The 19,016-nt window shown below is 42.9% G+C and overlaps 1 protein-coding gene across 1 annotated transcript in view; it reads right to left on the bottom strand.

Moving 5' to 3' along the window:
• LPCAT3 (lysophosphatidylcholine acyltransferase 3) overlaps nt 1-4,659 on the bottom strand; it is a 38,801-nt gene extending 34,142 nt beyond the window's left edge. Inside the window, exon 1 of the mRNA XM_021690535.2 lies at nt 4,408-4,659. Within this exon, the coding sequence (XP_021546210.1) occupies nt 4,408-4,558 (151 nt within the window). The 5' untranslated portion in view covers nt 4,559-4,659. The remainder of the gene's footprint in view (nt 1-4,407) is intronic.
• Between the last annotated feature and the right edge of the window lie 14,357 nt (nt 4,660-19,016).

Genomic DNA, 19,016 nt, shown 5'->3' with positions numbered 1-19,016 from the left:
CACCACACATTCCTACTTCAATGCCTTTGCTCACACTATTCCCTTCGGTCTTACCATCTCAGTCGGCTGGAACCTTAATTCAGCTTTCAAAGTTCATTAAAGGTCCAATCTTTCAATCTCATAAAACTTTGTAATTCTCTTAGAGCACTTAGATTTCTGCCTTTTATTGTGATTATTAGAGTACTTATCTCCTGCCCATTCCCTACACCCTAACCGTAGGCAATACTTTGGAGTGCCTGGCTCGATTACTCACACTGCACCAGTGCCCTTGTCCTTGCAGGGTCAAGCGTAGGGTTTAACTCACAGTAGATGCTTTTTTTTGTTTTGTTTTGTTTTGTTATGTTATGTTAGTCACCATACATTACAGCATTAGTTTTTGATGTAGTGTTCCACGATTCATTGTTTGCGTACAACACCCAGTGCTCCATGTAGTACGTTCCCTCCTTAATACCCATCATCGGGCCCACTCATCCCCCAACCCCCCTCCCCTCCAAAACCCTCAGTTTGTTTCTCAGAGTCCTTAGTCTCTCATGGTTCGTCACAGCACTCACCATAGCACATATCTTCCCCAGTGTCCATCACCCAGCCACCCTATCCCTCCCACCCCCCAGTAGGTACATTTTCTTGAATTTAGGAACAATTCGTGTTATTGATGAGGGAGCAGAAGGCTAGCTGAGGACAAAACTGACACCCCTCAAGCTCCCCCCTCCAACTATCTTAATGTTAATGCTTTGCTAGAGGTAAAAACAACCTTAGCTTGATAAGAGCAAGGCCTCCAGTATCTTGAGGGTCTTTTTTAGCATATCAAAGTCCTTTTGGACACCTCCCATTTTCCTTACCTCCCCCAATTCCCCAGTATATAATCAGCCACTCCTACAACCCGGGTGCAGCAGCTCTTTCTGCCCATGGGTCCTGTCCCCGTGCTTTCATAAAATCACCTTTTTGCACAAAGATGTCTCAAGAATTCTTTCTTGGCTGTTGGCCCCGGTCCTCACCAACATTCCAAAACTACATCATTAAGTATCCTAAGGAGTGATGAGGCCCCAGGTGTTGAAAGGTAGGTTATTTTTCGGTAGTATTTGCCAGCACCATAGCAAAATTCACCCTCTACCAAATTCCCGGTGATCTTACAAAAGACAAACATACACATATCCCTTCAATGGAGTTTTCTGGCTGTTCAAAATAATCCAATGCAGCAGTCCTCATAAGCTTATCCTTTCCCTGAAGTACTGAATATTTAAAAATTACAGCCTCTAACTCAGGGTTTTTCAAACTACTTGTAACCCAATAGGTCATGAAACTAATTTAGTGGGTCATAAGCAATACTAAAAAACAAAATAGAAACCAGCTACACACACAGCTTATATAAGGATAAGTAATGTTCCCTGAAACTTTTGTTTCAAATACATATATACATATATATATATGTACTGGGTCATGATTAAAACATATTTCTCACCATGGGTCCCAGTCACAAAAGTTTGAAAGGTACCACATTAATGATCTACTGCCTACCCCAAGATGAGTACACAGAACCCAAGTAGGAAAAGTAATATGTTAAGAAAATGGCAATGAGACGATCTAATTAAAAGTTATTCACACTTGGGTGGGAGGATGGGTTAGCCTGGTGATGGGTATTAAAGAGGGCACGTTCTGCATGGAGCACTGGGTGTTATGCACAAACAATGAATCATGGAACACTACATCAAAAACTAATGATGTAATGTATGGTGATCAACATAACAATAAAAAAATTTTTTAAAAAGTTATTCATACTTTAGGGGTGCCTGCGTGGCTCAGTCCATTAAGTGTCTGACTCTTGATTTTTAGCTCAGATGAGGATCTCAGGGTTGTGAAATCAAGCCCTGCTCTGCGTGGAGCATGGAGCCTGCTTAAGATTCTCTCTCCCTCTGCCCCTGCCCCACTCTCCACCCCAATCACTCTCCCTCTCTAAAAAACAAAACCAAAAACTCTCTTAAAAAAAAAAAAAAGGTATTCATACTTTAAAACGTGAATGTCTGATACATCTAACTCTTCCCTTGGGGTGTCTGCATTAAAGTGCCTTTAACCCAGATTAATCGTGAATTAGTAGAAACTGGGTCAGAATCATTTTGGACTACAGGCCTTCTTGGTACATGTAAAAAGGATTTCCTCCAGTATCCCAACTCCCCAAGACAGCGCAGGTTCTGGAACCAGGAACTCCGTTGCTGAAAGGCTACCGGTCTCTAGGTTACAATACACAGAAATGGTAATACCTTTGTAAGGAGAACATTTACAACCAGAGTGCACTCTTTCTTCCATGCACGTGTCAAGCTTATCAGTTTATGTTTGCATGTATATATTTCATCCATACCTAGAAAACACAATCCTATGTATCCATGAGGAAGAGCTATGCTTGATATGAGGCAACGTGAAGCCCCAAGCCGATCCAAACACGAGAAATACTGAGTTACAGAAGGCAACAACACATGGGAGATAGGAAGGGGGGGATCTGGGAAATGGTAGAATGGCAAGGGGGTTCAGGAGTGCGGTAGATGTATTACACCAAGTGTTTATCACTTGATGACTGATGGTAATGGGAGGAGAGTAGAGGGGAAGGATATGGAGAAAACAATTTCCCAGTCAGTTGTATGCCCCATGATAGCAGAGCAGTAGCTCACCAGGAGTGCACAGGCAGTATTCGATTACGTCAGCACAAAAAGGACAAATTCCAAGTCCTAATTCCAGCCCTAGCTCCATTTAACAGGTTGCCCCTAATAATTTGTTGCTACTTGTGTTACGTTCTCAATTTATAGTTGAGAAATCAACAGTGAGCTTCCAAACGAATGAATGTAAACACTCTTAATTGCCAATTACAACCCCAACAAATAACTGGGTGAGAAACAAGGCTCAAGGAGTAGACGTTCAAAGCTGCTGTGGTGTGAAGAACCCTAGATTGGGGGTTTTGATAAATCTGGGTTAGATCTGAGAGATACTGAGGTGCCCTTCACCTCAAAAATTTTACAATTCTACAAGGGAGCGGAAGGTGACCTTTAGTTGGAAGAAAGGAAGATCAGCTTGGTTTTATATGTAAAAGGCAAGTAACAATTATATTAGCTGCTAGGATTATTTAAATATAAATTAATGCCTCTCACATTATCTAGATCTAGTTAACACCCTTCGGTGATATTATATGAGCGAACACCCTTCGGTGATATTATATGTTAACGTCTCTACTGACTACTGGATACATTCCAAACTTCTTTCTGGCATTTGAGGCATTCCACATCTGCCCAACTTTTATGCCAAATTTCTTATGACTCTGATCTCTAATCTGCTCTTGTCCCAGTCCTGTTTGCTTAATTCTTCCCCACTCCTACTCTCCTAAACTCCCATAACCTTCATAAAACCTTCCAACTACTCAAATATTTATGCATCAAATCTTGACCTTTGAATTCCTACAGGACTTTACAAGCTATCCTATTAGGTAGGCATTACTGTCCTCATTTGATAGATAAGCAAACTGAGGCACAGAGGGGTTAGGTGACTTGTCCCACAGTTTGCAAGCAGCAGCAGGGCTGGGTCTGACTTGCTGGCCTTCCAAGTCCACACTTTTTTTTTTTTCTCATTGTGCCATGCTGCTTCCGTGTGTTAAAAAACCATGGAGGAAGGATGCAGGAAAAAAGCCTATAAAGCAGTTATAATACAGCCTGTTTTGACATAAAGTCAGACACATCACATCCTTTGAACCATATGGGTAATTAACTCTTGGAGTAGCATAGTTTTTAAAGGGGGTTGTCAGTCTTGTTTCCCAAGCCCAGTATTAAAATGGTATCCCAGGGTAAATGACGGATGAGTACGGTTAAGAGGGGGGGAAAAAGCAATATGGTATAAGAAGAAAATATCAGAAACAAGACAGAAAAGAGAAGAAAGTGTAATATAAGCTGGCAATGCAGAAAAAGACTCCGAATATGGAAGTATAGAATACCGGGCTTACGGGCCCACAAAGCTAATATCTAAGTTAGGGGGCTTATGCCTACCGACAAGAAGCGCGCATGTGTGAGAGTTGATATTAATAACAGACAGCAGTACACACGGACAGAGAGTAGAACTCAAGAGAGAGACAAATAAGGATAGGTCGTGGGGACACAGGGCAGATCAGGGCATGATGAGACAGTGGTGGCGCCAAATGAGGGACCAGAAGGGTACAGCAGGGGTCAAAGAGAAAGGTAAAGAGGTTCAGAAGGCACGGCGCCCCCAGACTCAAGGAAAGACTTGTCTTCCTCTCGATAGCTGGTTGGCGTGATTTAAGATTCACATCCGCACCCCACAAAGCCTTCCTGGGTGCTCCGGAAAGTGAGGGGGGGGTCACGGCCCCATTCCCCGGGGACTCCGCGAGGGGGCGGAGCGAGGCAGGAGGGTCCTTACCCATAAAGATGGAGATGATGAGCCGCAGCGCCTGTTCCGACGCGCCCAGCGACGTCGCCAACTTGTTAAGGCTCAGCTCCCCGAGCCCCCACCGCAGCACCCTCGCCAGCTCCGCCACCGTTCCCACGTCCCCCTCAGCTGCGGACGCCATCTTTGCTCCGGGCGTCCCCCAGGGACCCCCCCCCAGCTCCGCGCGCCCCGAATTGTGGGCACAAGGCTGTAGCTTCACCCCCAATTCCGGCCCGGAGCCCGCCCACGGCGTGCGCATTGGCTGCGGGCCCGCCCAGTGGCTCCAGGTTCCCCCGGCTATTGGTCGGTCCGAGCAGGGGGCAGGGCCTAGTGCAGCAAGGTAGGCAGAGGGCGGGTCTGAACGTTTGTAAAGCAAAGGTGACTCCCGCCGAGAATGAACGCGGGGCAGGCCGGGGGCGGAGCTTGGAATTGGGAACTGGAGTTGCGATTGGCAAAGTCTAAAGCCGGCGGCGAGGTGATTGTACAACTCAGTTCTAACTGCTTGGGGGAGGAGTCGGTGAGAGCGAGTGTCCGGCCGGCTTGTGCGCTGCCTTCCCATTGGCTGAGGCGGGAGCAGGCGAGAGTCGGGGCGGGGGGGTGGGGGCGTCACCCGACCGCGAGGTTACTCTCGGTCGCCGGCGCGCCGGGGTTACTGGGGCAAGTAACGGAGAGGGCGGGAATTCCTGGAGCAGCTTCGCGAGCGCCTCCTAACGGCACCTCCAGGCCGTTCTCAAACCGTTAGGCACGCCGCCTTCACGCCGCAAGGGTCTCGGGAGAGCCCAGCGCCCCAGAAGTTTGCTCCTTTTAGTTCATGCATCTCTTTTCACGTAATTTCCTATATTAAACCCTCACCTTCCCCCGAGAGGCGGGGGAATATACAGTAAATTTGCATGCTTTAGACTTTATACTAATGGTATTACAGTGAATGGATCATTCTGCAGGTTGTTTTTATGCTCACTATCTTTATTGAGATATACTCATGTTTTTACATGTAGCTCACATCCATTCATTTTACAGTGATGTAATATTCCATTGTATGATTATACTACGTTTAATTTTTCATGGTCATGTTGAATACTTGGATCATTTCCTATTTATTTATGTATTGTTTTATGATAAACATTGCTGCAGTGAGCATTCTTCTTTAAGCAAGAGTGAGAGTTTCTCTAGGACTGTGACTCCAAACCTTTTTTTTTTTAATTAACTGAGATCTCCTATAAGAAACACATTGCTATCCAGTATACACACATATGCATAAGCTAGACAACAAATACATATAATACTCATACAGACATACCCACAGTACATGTTGCCATACTATGTGTGTGTTCTCTGATACTTTTTACTCTATTTTAATTCATTAAAAAATTGCTCATCGGGATCCACTAACTTGATATCAATACCTACCAGTAGTTCATGATCCTCATTGAGAAAAGACTTCTCTAGTGTTTGTAATCAGGAAGGGAATTATGGGTTGTAGGTTATGCACACTTTTAACTTTACTAGATTTTGCGAAATTGAAGTGTTTCGCTAGATGTTATTTAAGATCCTTAAAATGTCTGATTTGCTGAATAAGTAAAATATATTTGTTAAAGCATCTAGCCAATTAGACCTTGTTTAAAAATGTAGAAAGTTGCGGGACGCCAGGGTGGCTCAGTCGGTTGAGTGACCGACTACTGATTTCAGCTCAGGTCTCAGGTCATGATCTCGGGGTCCTGAGATTGAACTCTGCCTGCACGCCCACCCATAGGGCTCCACAGGAGAATCTGCTTAAGATTCTCTCTCCCTCTCCTTCTGCCCTGCCCTCCCTCACCCCACTTGCAGGCACATGCACACATTCTCTCTCTGAAATAAACAAATAAATCTTTAAAAAAATGTAGAAAGTTGTTTTTTCTTTGTGTTCTCCAACTGGATAACATGTTTGCCCCTTCTTGTGCTTCTGGTGTTCCGAGAGAAGGATGGGCATGGGACAGAGGCTGTGTCCATGTTGACACAACAGGTGTCTCTGTTTCCCTTTCTCGTCAAGTGTTTGGTCAGCCACATTCTCTTCATTCTTCCTACAGCTAAAGTGCAGCACCTCTTTCTCCAGTTACAGTGACTGGTGAGTGGAAGAGAAAATTATATGGCCTCTCGCTTTGTAATTCAACACACTCATTACAGGCTTACTAAGTCAGGTTCTGTGCTGGACCCTCAATACAAAGATGAATAAGAGACAGTCCCTGCCCTCAAGAACCTCTGTGACTAGTGAGAAGAGAGATGTGAAGAGATATTATAAAACTAAGTAGAAGTGTTTGTGTAGAAATAAACAAAACGTATTAGTGAGATCACTCTTCTCTTATTCCTGCTTTTCCCTGTCCTTTCCTTCCCTCTACAGCAATCTCAGTATGTCTTTCTATTTCTCCCTCCCTCCTTCCCTTCCTTCTTTCCTTCCTTCCCATTGGCTTCTTGATCTCTCTCTATTATCATTAGTTGGGTTTCCCATCTTAGAACACCTTGGCTTTCTCCGAAGTTACTCCCCTCTTTTTTCTTTTCCTCCCTACCATAATTTTGTGAAAACAATCTCGCTTTCTCATGATGGCAAAGATGGTTGGTACTCACTCAATAACCATGCATGTGCCTATGACTTCTCAACTCCCTTGCAGTCAGCTTGGGACAATGTGACTAGTTATGGCAGATGGACTATAAGCAGGAATGAAGTGTCATTTCCTGGTCAAGGTGGTAAAGAGCCAGAGTGACTCCCAAATGTCTCTCTTCCCTTGCTATAGTCTTTGCAGAAGCCATATGTTCTGTAAGGCATTGTTATCAGGTAGAAGGAGCTCTAGCTTTGACTTGTTTTTACATGTAAAAAATAAACCTTTGTGGTGTTAAACCCCAAGATTTAAAGTTACTGCTTCAACTTACCCCAATAACACGTTAGCCCACCAATCTTTATTTCCATTAAAATTTGGTGTTCATTTTCACTGTTTATGAAACTAATCACCCAAAGACCACAGACTACTCCTTAATAGTTATATTTACTTTCCCTTCTCTGTCTCAGATTTTTAATTTCCAAGAGCTCTTTTTTTTTTTTTTTTTTATGCTGGAATAACTTCTTTTTTTCCAGCATTCTTTTTTTTCTTTTTAAAATATTTTATTTTTAAGTAATCTCTACACCCAACGTGGGGCTCGTACTTAGAACCCCAAGATCAAGAGTTGCACGCTCCACTGACTGAGCCAGCCGGGCACCCCAGCATTCTTGTTTTATGTACACAATCTGCTATCTTAGCTTCCTGAGAACGTAATTAGGGATTTTGGAGGAAGGTTTCTTCTTTTATTTATTTATATTTGTCATTATCCTTTTATTCCCTGCATTTTTCCTTTTTCCTCTGGATTTTTGTTTTCTTTTTGTTTCTTTTATCTCTTTTATGATGGTGACTGTCCTTTCATATACAAACAAGGAATTACAAAGTTGATTGGATATAGGGATGATTGGATATATATTGGGTAGAGTTGCTGACTGAAAGTGATTGGGCTGGGAGCCCAGGATCCTTTCCGTTGAGAACTCCCAAATGTCAGTATGTGGAGGGTTTACTCTTTAGGATACTTCTGTTTCTTCAGAGGAAACTGCCAGTCTCCTGCCAGGAAGGCATGTACCTGTTTTTAGCTCCATATCTCTCCCTTGTTCTTTGCAGTGCCTACTGTTCCAGAGTCCAGAGTTTCTCACATCCATGTTCTCAGATTATAGCATCAATTATCTGCCTGGTGCTGGTGGGGTTGGGTATTTACCTAGCTGTGACTGGTGGGGGAGGGGGCTTGAGTCCAAGCTTTCAGTCCTCCAATTTTGGCTCCTGGTCAACTACTGCCCTCTGCTGTATTGTCTAGCTCCCCTCCCCCACCATCTTTCCATTGTCCAAAAATGTATTTAAATGATTCATCTGAAACTGGGGTGCAGGGGTGCAAGAGCTCCCGGTTCTGGGGGTCCCAAACAGACTAGGTCTAGCCTCTTGCCGCTGACAAAATCCAAAGGCACCGAGATGAGTGGTGGTGAAACCGGAAAGGAATTTATTTCAGTGAGGCCAACACTAGGAAGACACAGGCTAATATCTCAATGACAGTCTCCAAAGTGCTGAAACTACGGCTAGGCTTATATAAGGCAAATGTGGGACAATGGTCGGTGGGTACAGGCAGGTGAGCAGTAAAGGCTAGGTCAATCATTACCTTAGAGTCAATCACGGATGGTTGGGGTCTTCCTGGCTCTGGGGGTTTTGCTTGAGAGGGGTAGTTTTGGTTCCCATCACAGGATGTTTTGTTCACAGGGTCTTTTGCCTGAGTTAAGCTGGAAAGAAGAACTTAATCAGAAAGTTTGAGGTCAAAATGGAAGTAGTTGAAGTCCTCTTTCACCTTCACTTTGTCCTTATAGATTCATATCTTCCCCATTTTACCCTTCACTATTATTTTAGTGGGATCTTAGCTAAGTCAATCTGCCATCTTTATCAGTAGTCTGTCTCTTTGATTTAAAAATATTATGGGGCGCCTGGGTGGCTCAGTGTTAAGCATCTACCTCCTGCTCAGGTCATGATCCCAGGGTCCTGGGATTGAGCCCCTCATCGGGCTCCCTGCTCAGCGGGAGGTCTGCTTCTCCCTCTCCCACTCCCCCTGCTTGTGTTCCCTCTCTTGCTGTCTCTCTCTCTGTCAAATAAATAAATAAAATCTTAAAAAAATATTTTTTTCTGGGGTGCCTGGGTGGCTCAGTTGGTTAAATGTCTGACTCTCGGTTTTGGCTCAGGTCATGATTGATCTCATGGGTCATGGGATTGAGCCCCGTGTCTCAGGCTCTGTGCTCAGTGAGGAGTCTGCTTAAAGATTCTCTCCTTCTGCCCCTCCCCCATTGCTCTCTCGATCTCTCTCTCTCAAATAAATAAATAAAATCCTTAAGAAAATATTTTTCTAAATGGTCTACTTTAAAAATACTTTGAAGATTTTATTTATTTATTTATTTAGAGAGTAGGTGGGGAGGGGCAAGGTGAGAGGGAGAGAGAGCATCTCAAGCAGACTCCATGCTAAGCATGGAGACCCACAGGGGGCTTGATCCCACAACCTAGAAATCATGACCCTAGCCAAAATCAAGAGTCAGACGCTCAGCTGACCAAGGCACCCAGGTACCCCTAAAAAATACTTTTGGATAACCAATTTTTCTAATAGTTTTATATCTTTAAAGAACATACTTAGGCATCTGTATTAGTCTGAGTTCTGCAGAGAAACAAAATCAGTAGTATCTATCTATCTCTCTCTCTATCTCTCTATCTACTTATCTGGAGTCTGAGAAGTCCCAAGATCTGCAGTCAGACCCAGAAGAGCCAGTGGTATATGATTCTGAAGGCCTGAGAACCAGGAGAGCCAATGGTGTAAGCTCCAGTTTGAGTCTGGGTCCGAAGACAGGGGAAGACTGATGTTCCAGCTTGAAGACAGGCAGAGAGAGCAAATTTTCTCTTACTCAGCCTTTTGTTCCATTCAGGCTTTCAAAGGCGTGGATGAGGCCCAACTCCCTGGGGGAGGGCAATCTGCTTTACTCAGTCTATATATTTAATCATTTTTTAAAAAAGATTTTATTCATTCATTTGAGAGAGAGAGAGAGACAGTGAGAGAGGGAACACAAGCAGGGGGAGTGCAAGAGGGAGAAGCAGGCTTCCTGATGAGCAGAGAGCCTGATGCAGGGCTCGATCCCAGGACCCTGGGACCATGACCTGAGCCGAAGGCAGACACCCATCTACTGAGCCACCCAGGTGCCCCTACATATTTAATCATTAATCTCATCCAGAAACACTTTTACAGACCCAGAATAATGTTTAACCAAATATCTGGGCACCTTGAGGCCCAGTCAGGTTGACATATAAAATTAACCATCACAAGTCTATCTCTTGTCAACTTGGTATCCATATGCATCTCCTTAAACCATACTTATTCTCCAAAGAAAGACAGCGGCAAGGTCATATTTCCACCTAACACAGTACAACAATCCTGTGTACAACTGAAAACAGACCAACCTCTTCATTAGAAGAGGAGGTAAAGTCATTGAGTGACTCTTCTCCTTGATATCTCATCACTTAAATACTATGATATAAAATTAAAAATACTTAAAAAAAACTATGATATAAGAGAGGGAAGAAACCAAAGTTATTTGATATGTATATATTTTTAACAAAATAAGGATGAATATTCATGAGGAATATTCAGGAATATTCATGAAGGAGGAGTATTCATGAATTACAGTCTTCATTGCTGTAACTGGTCACATGGTCATAGCTGCTATTTGTAACTACCTTCTTCTGTTATCTATTCTGTATTCTCTTTGCCTTCAGCAAGCACCTCAGTTGATAGTTGTTCTTTACCTGGCGGAGTTGATGTAGGAAAGATTTTAGGGTTCAAAGCCGACGGCCAAGAAAGAATTCTTGAGAACGTCTTTGGTGCAAAAAGGTGGTTTTATTAAAGCATGGGTTTTATTAAAAGCAAAACTCAGAGTACAGTGGCCTATCCAGCCTGGGGGAAGCTGTGGACACAAGTTAGAACCACATAGCCGTTGGGTCCCGTTAGGAAACAGTCATCCAACTCTGGACCTCCTTTACCTGCAGTCAAGATATCAAGGGCTATTCAGTTTTGGAGGGCCATCTTTTGAATTTGTGTAATAAAAGACGGTCCACTGTCACTTTGTAGGGACCAAGGGAGTCCAAATCTAGAGACAATTTCTCTTAGCAAAGTTTTTGTCACCTCCATGGCCTTTTTACCCAAATAAGTAGCCTGGTGTAAACCCTGTATTACCTGCCATTGGTTATTTTTAGGTAAAAAGATTTTTTCCTCATTATTAACAAGTCAGTCCTGTGCATTTTTGAATATCCTCATTCCTGGGCTACATGAATTTCTTGGTCTGAATAGACTGGACTTACGGACTTTACTGGAGTTAAGACTGGCAAAAGATTAAATATTTATTTAGTGCTGCCTTCTTGGCTGCACGGTCTACTGAATTGTTTCCTTTAGATTCTAAGGTCATACCCTTTGGATGTCCTTCGAGGTGAATTACAGCTACCTCCTTAGGTAGGTATACAACCTCAAGAAGAGTCATAATTTCAGGCCCCTATTTGATTAGGGAGTTATGGCTTGATAATAATTCCCTTTTCTTCCAAATTGCTCCATGGGCCTGTAGGACTAGGAAGACATATTTGGAGTCAGTATAAGTATTAATTTTTAAGGCTTTGGCAATTGCAAAGCATGAGCGAGTGCTATAGCATACCCAGCTTTTCTTTCTTTTTTTTTTTAAAGATTTTATTTATTTATTTGACAGAGAGAGACACAGTGAGAGAGGGAACACAAGCAGGGGGAGTGGGAGAGGAAGAAGCAGGCTTCCCGCCGAGCAGGGAGCCCGATGCGGGGCTCGATCCTAGGACCCCGGGATCATGACCCGAGCCGAAGGCAGACGCTTAACGACTGAACCACCCAGGCACCCCCCCAGCTTTTCTTATTCCCTTTGCCATCAGTAAACAAACTGTCTGCATTTTCAATAGGGGTATCTTTTAAATCTTGTTGACTAGAATTAACAAGATCAATAACCTGTGAACAGTTATGCTCTATAGAAGTATGAAGGTCAGGTCCAGGCAAAAGGGTAGCTGGGTTTAAAATCTGACAGGTTTTAAGTATTATTTCAGGCATATCTATAAGCGTAGCCTGGTATTTAATAAGTGAGCCTCCCATCATCCATTGGTGGCCTTTGGTCTCTAAGACTCTATACTCTGGACCTGATGTGAAGTCATAGTCAGGGACTGTCCCATAGTGAGCTTCGAGGCTCTTTCTACTAGGAGGGCTGTTTTATGCTTGGCTAAAGCCTTTACTTGCAATTTTATATTAATAGAGGTGGCTTCCAGGAAAAATATGACTAAGGGATAAAACCATCAAGAAGCCCTCTTTGTTTGAGGTCCAGCCTTAACAATGTCCTAATTACAAGGAATCACTGGCAAGTGGGAAAAGACTTGTCTCAAGAGATGAGGGCATCCTCAAGGGCATCATCCAATCCAATCATAAAGAAAGTGGGGTCATCCATTATCTCCACAAGTCCATTGTTAATCCCACAGAGTGGGGTACGCTCTGGCTTTTAAGGAGCAACTTGGTCAAGGAATGACCACATGGAATTGGTCAAGGTGATAGCTGAGTTATACAATTGTTGGGGAATCAATCCCATTTTTCAGCTGTTCAAATAATCATATGCCTATGGGGTCCTGTTATCATCGCCACAGAATAACAAGCAAGAAGATTGTCTACACATGAGCTATTGTGGCAATTTTTCTGAAGTTTACCTCAAGTTGTCTAGCTTAGGTAAACAACATTCAAAGACAATCAGAACTAGAATTTAACATCTGCAAAGGTGTGTTATTGAAACATAATTTTTCTCTCTAAAATCACCCTTATTTCCAGAGAGAGCCAAATCAAGACCAATTTATTTGTAAAACAAGTCCAATTTTAACAAATTTGGCCTAATTATTTACATAAGCTCAGCAAGAATAGCAAATGGCCATATAGATCTTTTAAAATCTGCTTTGCTGGGATGCCTGGGTGGCTCAGTACTTAAGCGTCTGCTTTTGGCTCAGGTCATGATCCCAGGATTGAGCCCCACCTCGGGCTCTTTGCTCAGCGGGGAGTCTGCTTCTCCCTCTGCCTGCTGCTTCCCCTGCTTGTGTTCTCCCTCCCTCTCTGACAAATAAATAAATAAAATCTTTAAAAAAATCTGCTTTGCTGGAACTTTTAAAAGGAATCTAGATTGAACTTTTAGTGGCCTCAAGGCCAGAAGCCAAGCCAAATAGTTGCCTTCAGACATGCCTGCAATACCCATAGATTTGGGTGAATTCCTTTTCATGAGGTCCCCAAAGTATCCTGAGTTTCCTGCACCTGCCAGGATGTGCATTCTTTACTCACCTGGTTGAGGCTGCTGGGAACTCTGTAAGCAAGGTATCAGGCCAGAAGTTCCAAGGGGCTTTACGGCTCCATGTTTCATAAAGTCAACCTTAGTTTCTTAAAGCTGTTTGTCATACCTGAGTCTATGCATGTCTCTCTCAAATATGACATTCCAGTCAAAGCCTTGATAAAATAACCAATGTTTCCAATTGTGTCCTGTTACAAGGAGAACAGATTCTTATTGAACTTATGCAAATAACTATGATTACCATGGAAGAAAGAATACTTACTGAGACCTTTTGAATTTCAGAAGGTTTACGTAGAAAAGTTAAATGTTTCAATTTGTTCACAAATGAATACTTTATCATATTTCTGTAAATTATAGATATCTTAAGAGAAAGTTTTCTTCATCTGGAAGAGTAAACATTAGAGAACCAGCAATGTTTCGAACAAGAATCACAAAACCATAATCATCTTTTTAGTTCATTTAGTCCCATGTTACTAATTCTTGTTCAGTTTGAATGCAGCCTTTCAGTTAGTCCTGGAAATTCTTATGCATTTCAGTTTTATGATCTTAAAGATATTGAATAAGTTGTCCTATAAGTCCTTTATATGAACCTCCCTAAAGATGAAACTCATTTTGCAAGAGAATAAGAACAATTAGAAATGACAAAAACTCAGAAATGGACATTGTTAATGATCTGAGAGTTCATTATGATGCAATTGACAAGGAAACTCAGCTATTTCTGTGACACATAACACTTCAATAATCAGAATATCGAGTGATGACCTTATACCAGAACGTAACATACCAAATAAACAAGTCTAATTAGTCAATGAGACTTTGTTCATGATTTAAATCTTGGGGAAGTTTGTTAAAACCTTAGAAAGTTTTAAAACATGTGCCTAAATAGGATTAGGGATCATTAAAGACCTGATAAAGACAAAACATAGAAACTGGTTTTTCTGCGCAGGCAAAGAGAAAACAACTGTTTACATTTTCTTTTCAAGAGCCAACCAACAATTCAAGAAAACTTTGTCTTTTTTAACACAGAGAAAGCAGACTTTCAATCTTATACCAGTGTACTTTTTTTTTTTTAAAGATTTTATTTATTTATTTGAGAGAGAGAATGAGAGACAGAGAGCATGAGAGGGAGGAGGGTCAGAGGGAGAAGCAGACTCCCCGCCGAGCAGGGAGCCCGATGCGGGACTCGATTCTGTGACTCCAGGATCATGACCTGAGCCGAAGGCAGTCGCCCAACCAACTGAGCCACCCAGGCGCCCTATACCAGTGTACTTTTAAAATCTATTCATTTCAATATTAGTCCATCCTGACCATACATACATAAAATTACTTTCCAAAGTTTCCCATCACAAACCTGCTACAGCTTTCCTTTGCATTGAGATTTTGTCCCAAGCCATTTCCCTCCAAACAACAAGGCTCATTTAGGACAAAATTGCTTTCTTTTACCTTCAACAAAAATGTATTCCCATTACTTACATCTTTCTTACACATACAGAGTTTCTTTCCTTATTTCCATCAGTCTTAATTACGTTTAGCAGAATTTTGCACTCTCAGAGATCTTAGTCTCCAGTGAAAACTAAACAGTAACCAATTGTAAACTGTTACACCGGAATTCTTTAGACAAATTTAGGCAAATTTATGAATCAGTTAAGCACAAAGCATCTTTACCAACAGACTCAAATATCCTTATTTTCTCTGCAATAGGAAGTCAAAAGCACAAACCTATGTCCGGTAATCAATGCTTTAGCACTTTATCCTATTTGGAGAAGACCTAGATGTCCAATAAATTTAATCCCATTTATCATCCAAGCAAAACTTTAAAGTTTCAGGTTACCGAAGACTCTGAAAGCTATCTTAACAATTACCCATGAAAACTTCGAGACAGACCAGATTAACCATCATTTTAAATCATCTTTTTGCTAACAAATTGCAACAGAGATAACAGGAGCTTATTTGACCTGAAGCAAACCTCGGTAGAATACAAGTTTCACATTTAATGCTGATAACTTTAAAGACATGTCTATCTTAATTAAACTAACAAACTTAAATTAGTTTAAATATCGAATTTGTTCCACCTGGGTCCACTTAAAAGTCAATCAATTTGTTCCCCATTGTCAATTTTTTTTTTTACCTGAGACAGTGGTAGGGAAATCTGAAGAGGGCAGTGTTAAATCCAGGGGTGCTCTTCTTGCTCCCTGACAGCGAGGGTAGGAGGAGCCAATGGTGCCTGAGGCACTGAGGATGGTGCAGAAGGCAGTTTTGCAGGCCACACCCAAGGTGGTGCAGAAACGGAGGGGAAGGGGAAGGCAGAAGAGGTGAGGTGCTGCCAGAAGGCAGAGAAAAAGAGTTCCTGGTTCTAAACATCGTCAGCTTGGACAGATGAGCAGACGCCATATTTTTTTCCACCAAAGTGGAATTAGGCAGCCCATGTCAGGCCGAAACAAAGGGAGTTTTGGCAGCTGCTTGGGAATATTCCTTAAAGTCCCTGTCCTGAGGTAGACTAAGCACAGTTGGCTCTAATTATAGCCATTAATCTGGGAAATGAGGGAGAAGCCCCCACATCTATTAGGAGGAGGAACAGTGAGAGAGTCAGCGTCCCCTTTGCTAGGAATGGCCTGTGTTTCCTCCAGCAAATTCGGTTTATTCGGAGGAGGCTTATTTAGATAATTATCATCCAATATGTCAGGAGGGAGTTTACTGGCTTGGTTACTGATCAAACACATTCTACAAGAGGCCCTTAGGTCTGGGTCCTGATCTAGAGCCCTGTTTCCTGCAGAAGAGATCTAACTGACAGAACCTACCGAGGCCATGCAGTATTACAGGAGATCAGTGCTTCCCTAAATTTTGCAATCTGAATTGTTTCCAGTGGGTTAAAAGGCACCCCAAGGGTGAGTCCTTGGGAACTAAAGAAGAAGCCTACTGAGGCCATGCTAGAGAAGGTCCATTACCAAAAATCCCCCTCCACCCCCCCACTCCTGGGTCCCACACAGGATATGTTAGGGGTTTTGTGTGTTAAGAGTGACTGGAGGCATCCCTCAAACAAAATCGCTATTGATCACCATCCTGCCTTACCTTGAAGGCATTCCTGCTGTAAGAGGCCCCGTAGGAGGGATGCTGGCATTCTTCCCCTTCTCCATCGCATCCTAGGCTACAGATGGGTGCCTCGTGAATGGACCGAAACATCGTACCATTACGTCCCATGGCCTGAGGGTCACGCCTTATTTTTCCTTGCCTTCGGGAACCTGCTGTTTTTAAGCCATGGAAAACACTAGAAACGTTTTACAAGGGGAAATTACCCAGTTTTGTAGCTTAAGTAGTTAGTAGCAGACATTGACAGAAAACCATAAAGATAAATCCATCATGGTTCTAAATGACATTCCAACACATGTAGCCTCTATAACCAACTTCCCTAGGAAACAGTCCCCAGATGGGTTTTAATTCAATTGGATACTAGTTTCAGCCGTGTCCCCCTCCCCCCTCCGTGGAGGTCCTGTGGCCAGAAGTGGCCCAGTAGCAGGCCAGGAGCTGTTTCTCAAAAGGAAAGTAGTTATCTGCAGAGGATGTCAGGGCTTTGCTCCAAAATTCTAAGGGCCTACACTATGATCCTCCTATAGGGACCTGCTGAAGGCTCCAGACAGCATCACCATATGCCACTAACACTTTCAACATCATTGGATCTGCTGGATCTTCTGCCCAAGTGGCAGAGCAGCTCACACAGCAGTCTGGACCAGTTGAGGGGTCTTCTGTTATTCTGGACCCCACTCAAAACTGCAGCTCTTGGAGTCACTTGGTAAATGGGCTAGAGTAACAAACCCAAATGTGGGATATGTTACCTCCCAAATCCAAAGAGGCCCACTAGGTGTCATGCCTCTTTTTTGCTTGTAGAAGCCAGACACAACTTATCCTTTACTTTTAATGGGATGTCTCAAGGTGTCCCACATCATTGGACCCCCCCTGGAAATTTTACTGAGGAAAAAGGTCCTGAAATTTTGTTGGATTTATGCCTTGCCCTCTGACATGCAAATGTCTTATCAATAAGTCTAGAGCAGTGGCTGCTTCTTGCTCATTAAGTCCAATCAGCATAATGTCATCAATATAATGGACAAGTGTGATTATCTTGTGGAAGGGAAAGGCAATCAAGATCCTTGAGGACTTAATTATGACATAAAACTAGAGAGTTGATATGTCTCTGCGGTAAGACAATGAAGGCTTTGTTGTTGGCCTTGTCAGCTAAAAGCAAAGTGCTTCTGGCTGTCTTTACTAACTGGTATTGAGAAAAAAGTGTGGGCCAGATTAATACCTGCATACCAGGTACCATAGTGTGAAATAATACAAAATACGTGTATTGGTCTCTGCCTGCAGTTCCTGGCACAGAGCTCCTAAAACCCTTGTAATTTCCTAAGTGATAAGAACACCAGGAACATCTCTTGTTCTAATATTGGTCTTTGACCTCTTTTCCTGACATAGGGCTCCCAAAACCCTTGTAATTTTCTGGGTGGCTGGTATGTCTTTTGTTCTGATGAGGCAACTCTGGATGGGCTCCTGGAGGGCTCCTGGGTGAGGGCTGGTCCCAGGAAAGACCAAGCCATGATTAGAAGCTTGGAATTTTCAACCCCGCCTTCCCATCTCTTAAGAAGGGAGAAGGGCTGAAAATAGAGGTAATAATCAATCATGCCTACATGATGAAGCCTCCATAAAAATCCGAATAGAATGTGATTCCAAGAACTTCCAGGTTGTTGAACACTAGTGGAGGTTCTAGGAGAGTGGTGCACCACTTCCCACATGCCTGGCCCTATGCATCTCTTCCATCTGGCTGGTTCTGATTGTATCCTTTTATAATAAACCAGTGATCCAGTAAGAAAAAGAAACCTCTGGAACAACAAGCCTTGATGAGCTTCGGGCTTGGTTAACATATCCACATCTGGGGAGGGTGGTGCACCCCAATTTCGTGGGGACAGAAGATCCTGCACTCAGGACTCTTCCAAACCTTGCTCTATGTACCTTTTCATCTGGCTGTTCATCTGTATTCTTCATAACATCCTTCATAATAAACCGGTGTTAAAAAGAAAACCATAGGCCCAACATGGTGTCACTTAGGTTAAGGCTCCAAGTCAGTAAAACCAACACTTAATACTTAACCTACCTGCAGTTTCAACCCCCGAGGAATATAAGCTTTAGCCAGTCAACGTGGAATTCCCTGGTCAATACTAGGAAATTTACTGATAGACCCTTACCACTCCCCTTAGGAGGGCAACCTTGCCTAACCAATGCATTCCTTGCTAATAAATTCCTTTCTTCTTCTTCTTTTTAAATGCCCTCTCTCTGCCTTTATTTTTTTTTTTTAAAGATTTTATTTATTTATTTGAGAGAGAGAAAGAGTGCACGAGCAGGGTGAGGGTCAGAGGGCGAAGCAGACTCCCAACGAGCAGGGAGCCGGATGCGGGGCTTGATCCTAGCACTCAGGCATTCCGCTCTCTCTGCCTTTAAAACCTTTCTTTTGTCAGTGGAGCTCCCCTCTACTTGCTAGATGGGATGCTGCCCAATTCATGAGTTATTTAATAAAGCTGATGAGATCTTCACATTTACTTGGTTTTTAACTTGTTTTTTAATGCTGGTAAACGGAAGTAAATGTTTCTCTGAGTTCTGTGAAGCACTCTAG

Source organism: Neomonachus schauinslandi, chromosome 5 (assembly GCF_002201575.2).
Source record: "Neomonachus schauinslandi chromosome 5, ASM220157v2, whole genome shotgun sequence".
NCBI lineage: Eukaryota > Metazoa > Chordata > Mammalia > Carnivora > Phocidae > Neomonachus > Neomonachus schauinslandi.
Note: the sequence above shows the minus strand (reverse complement) of the source record. Positions and strands in the feature narration are given on the sequence as shown.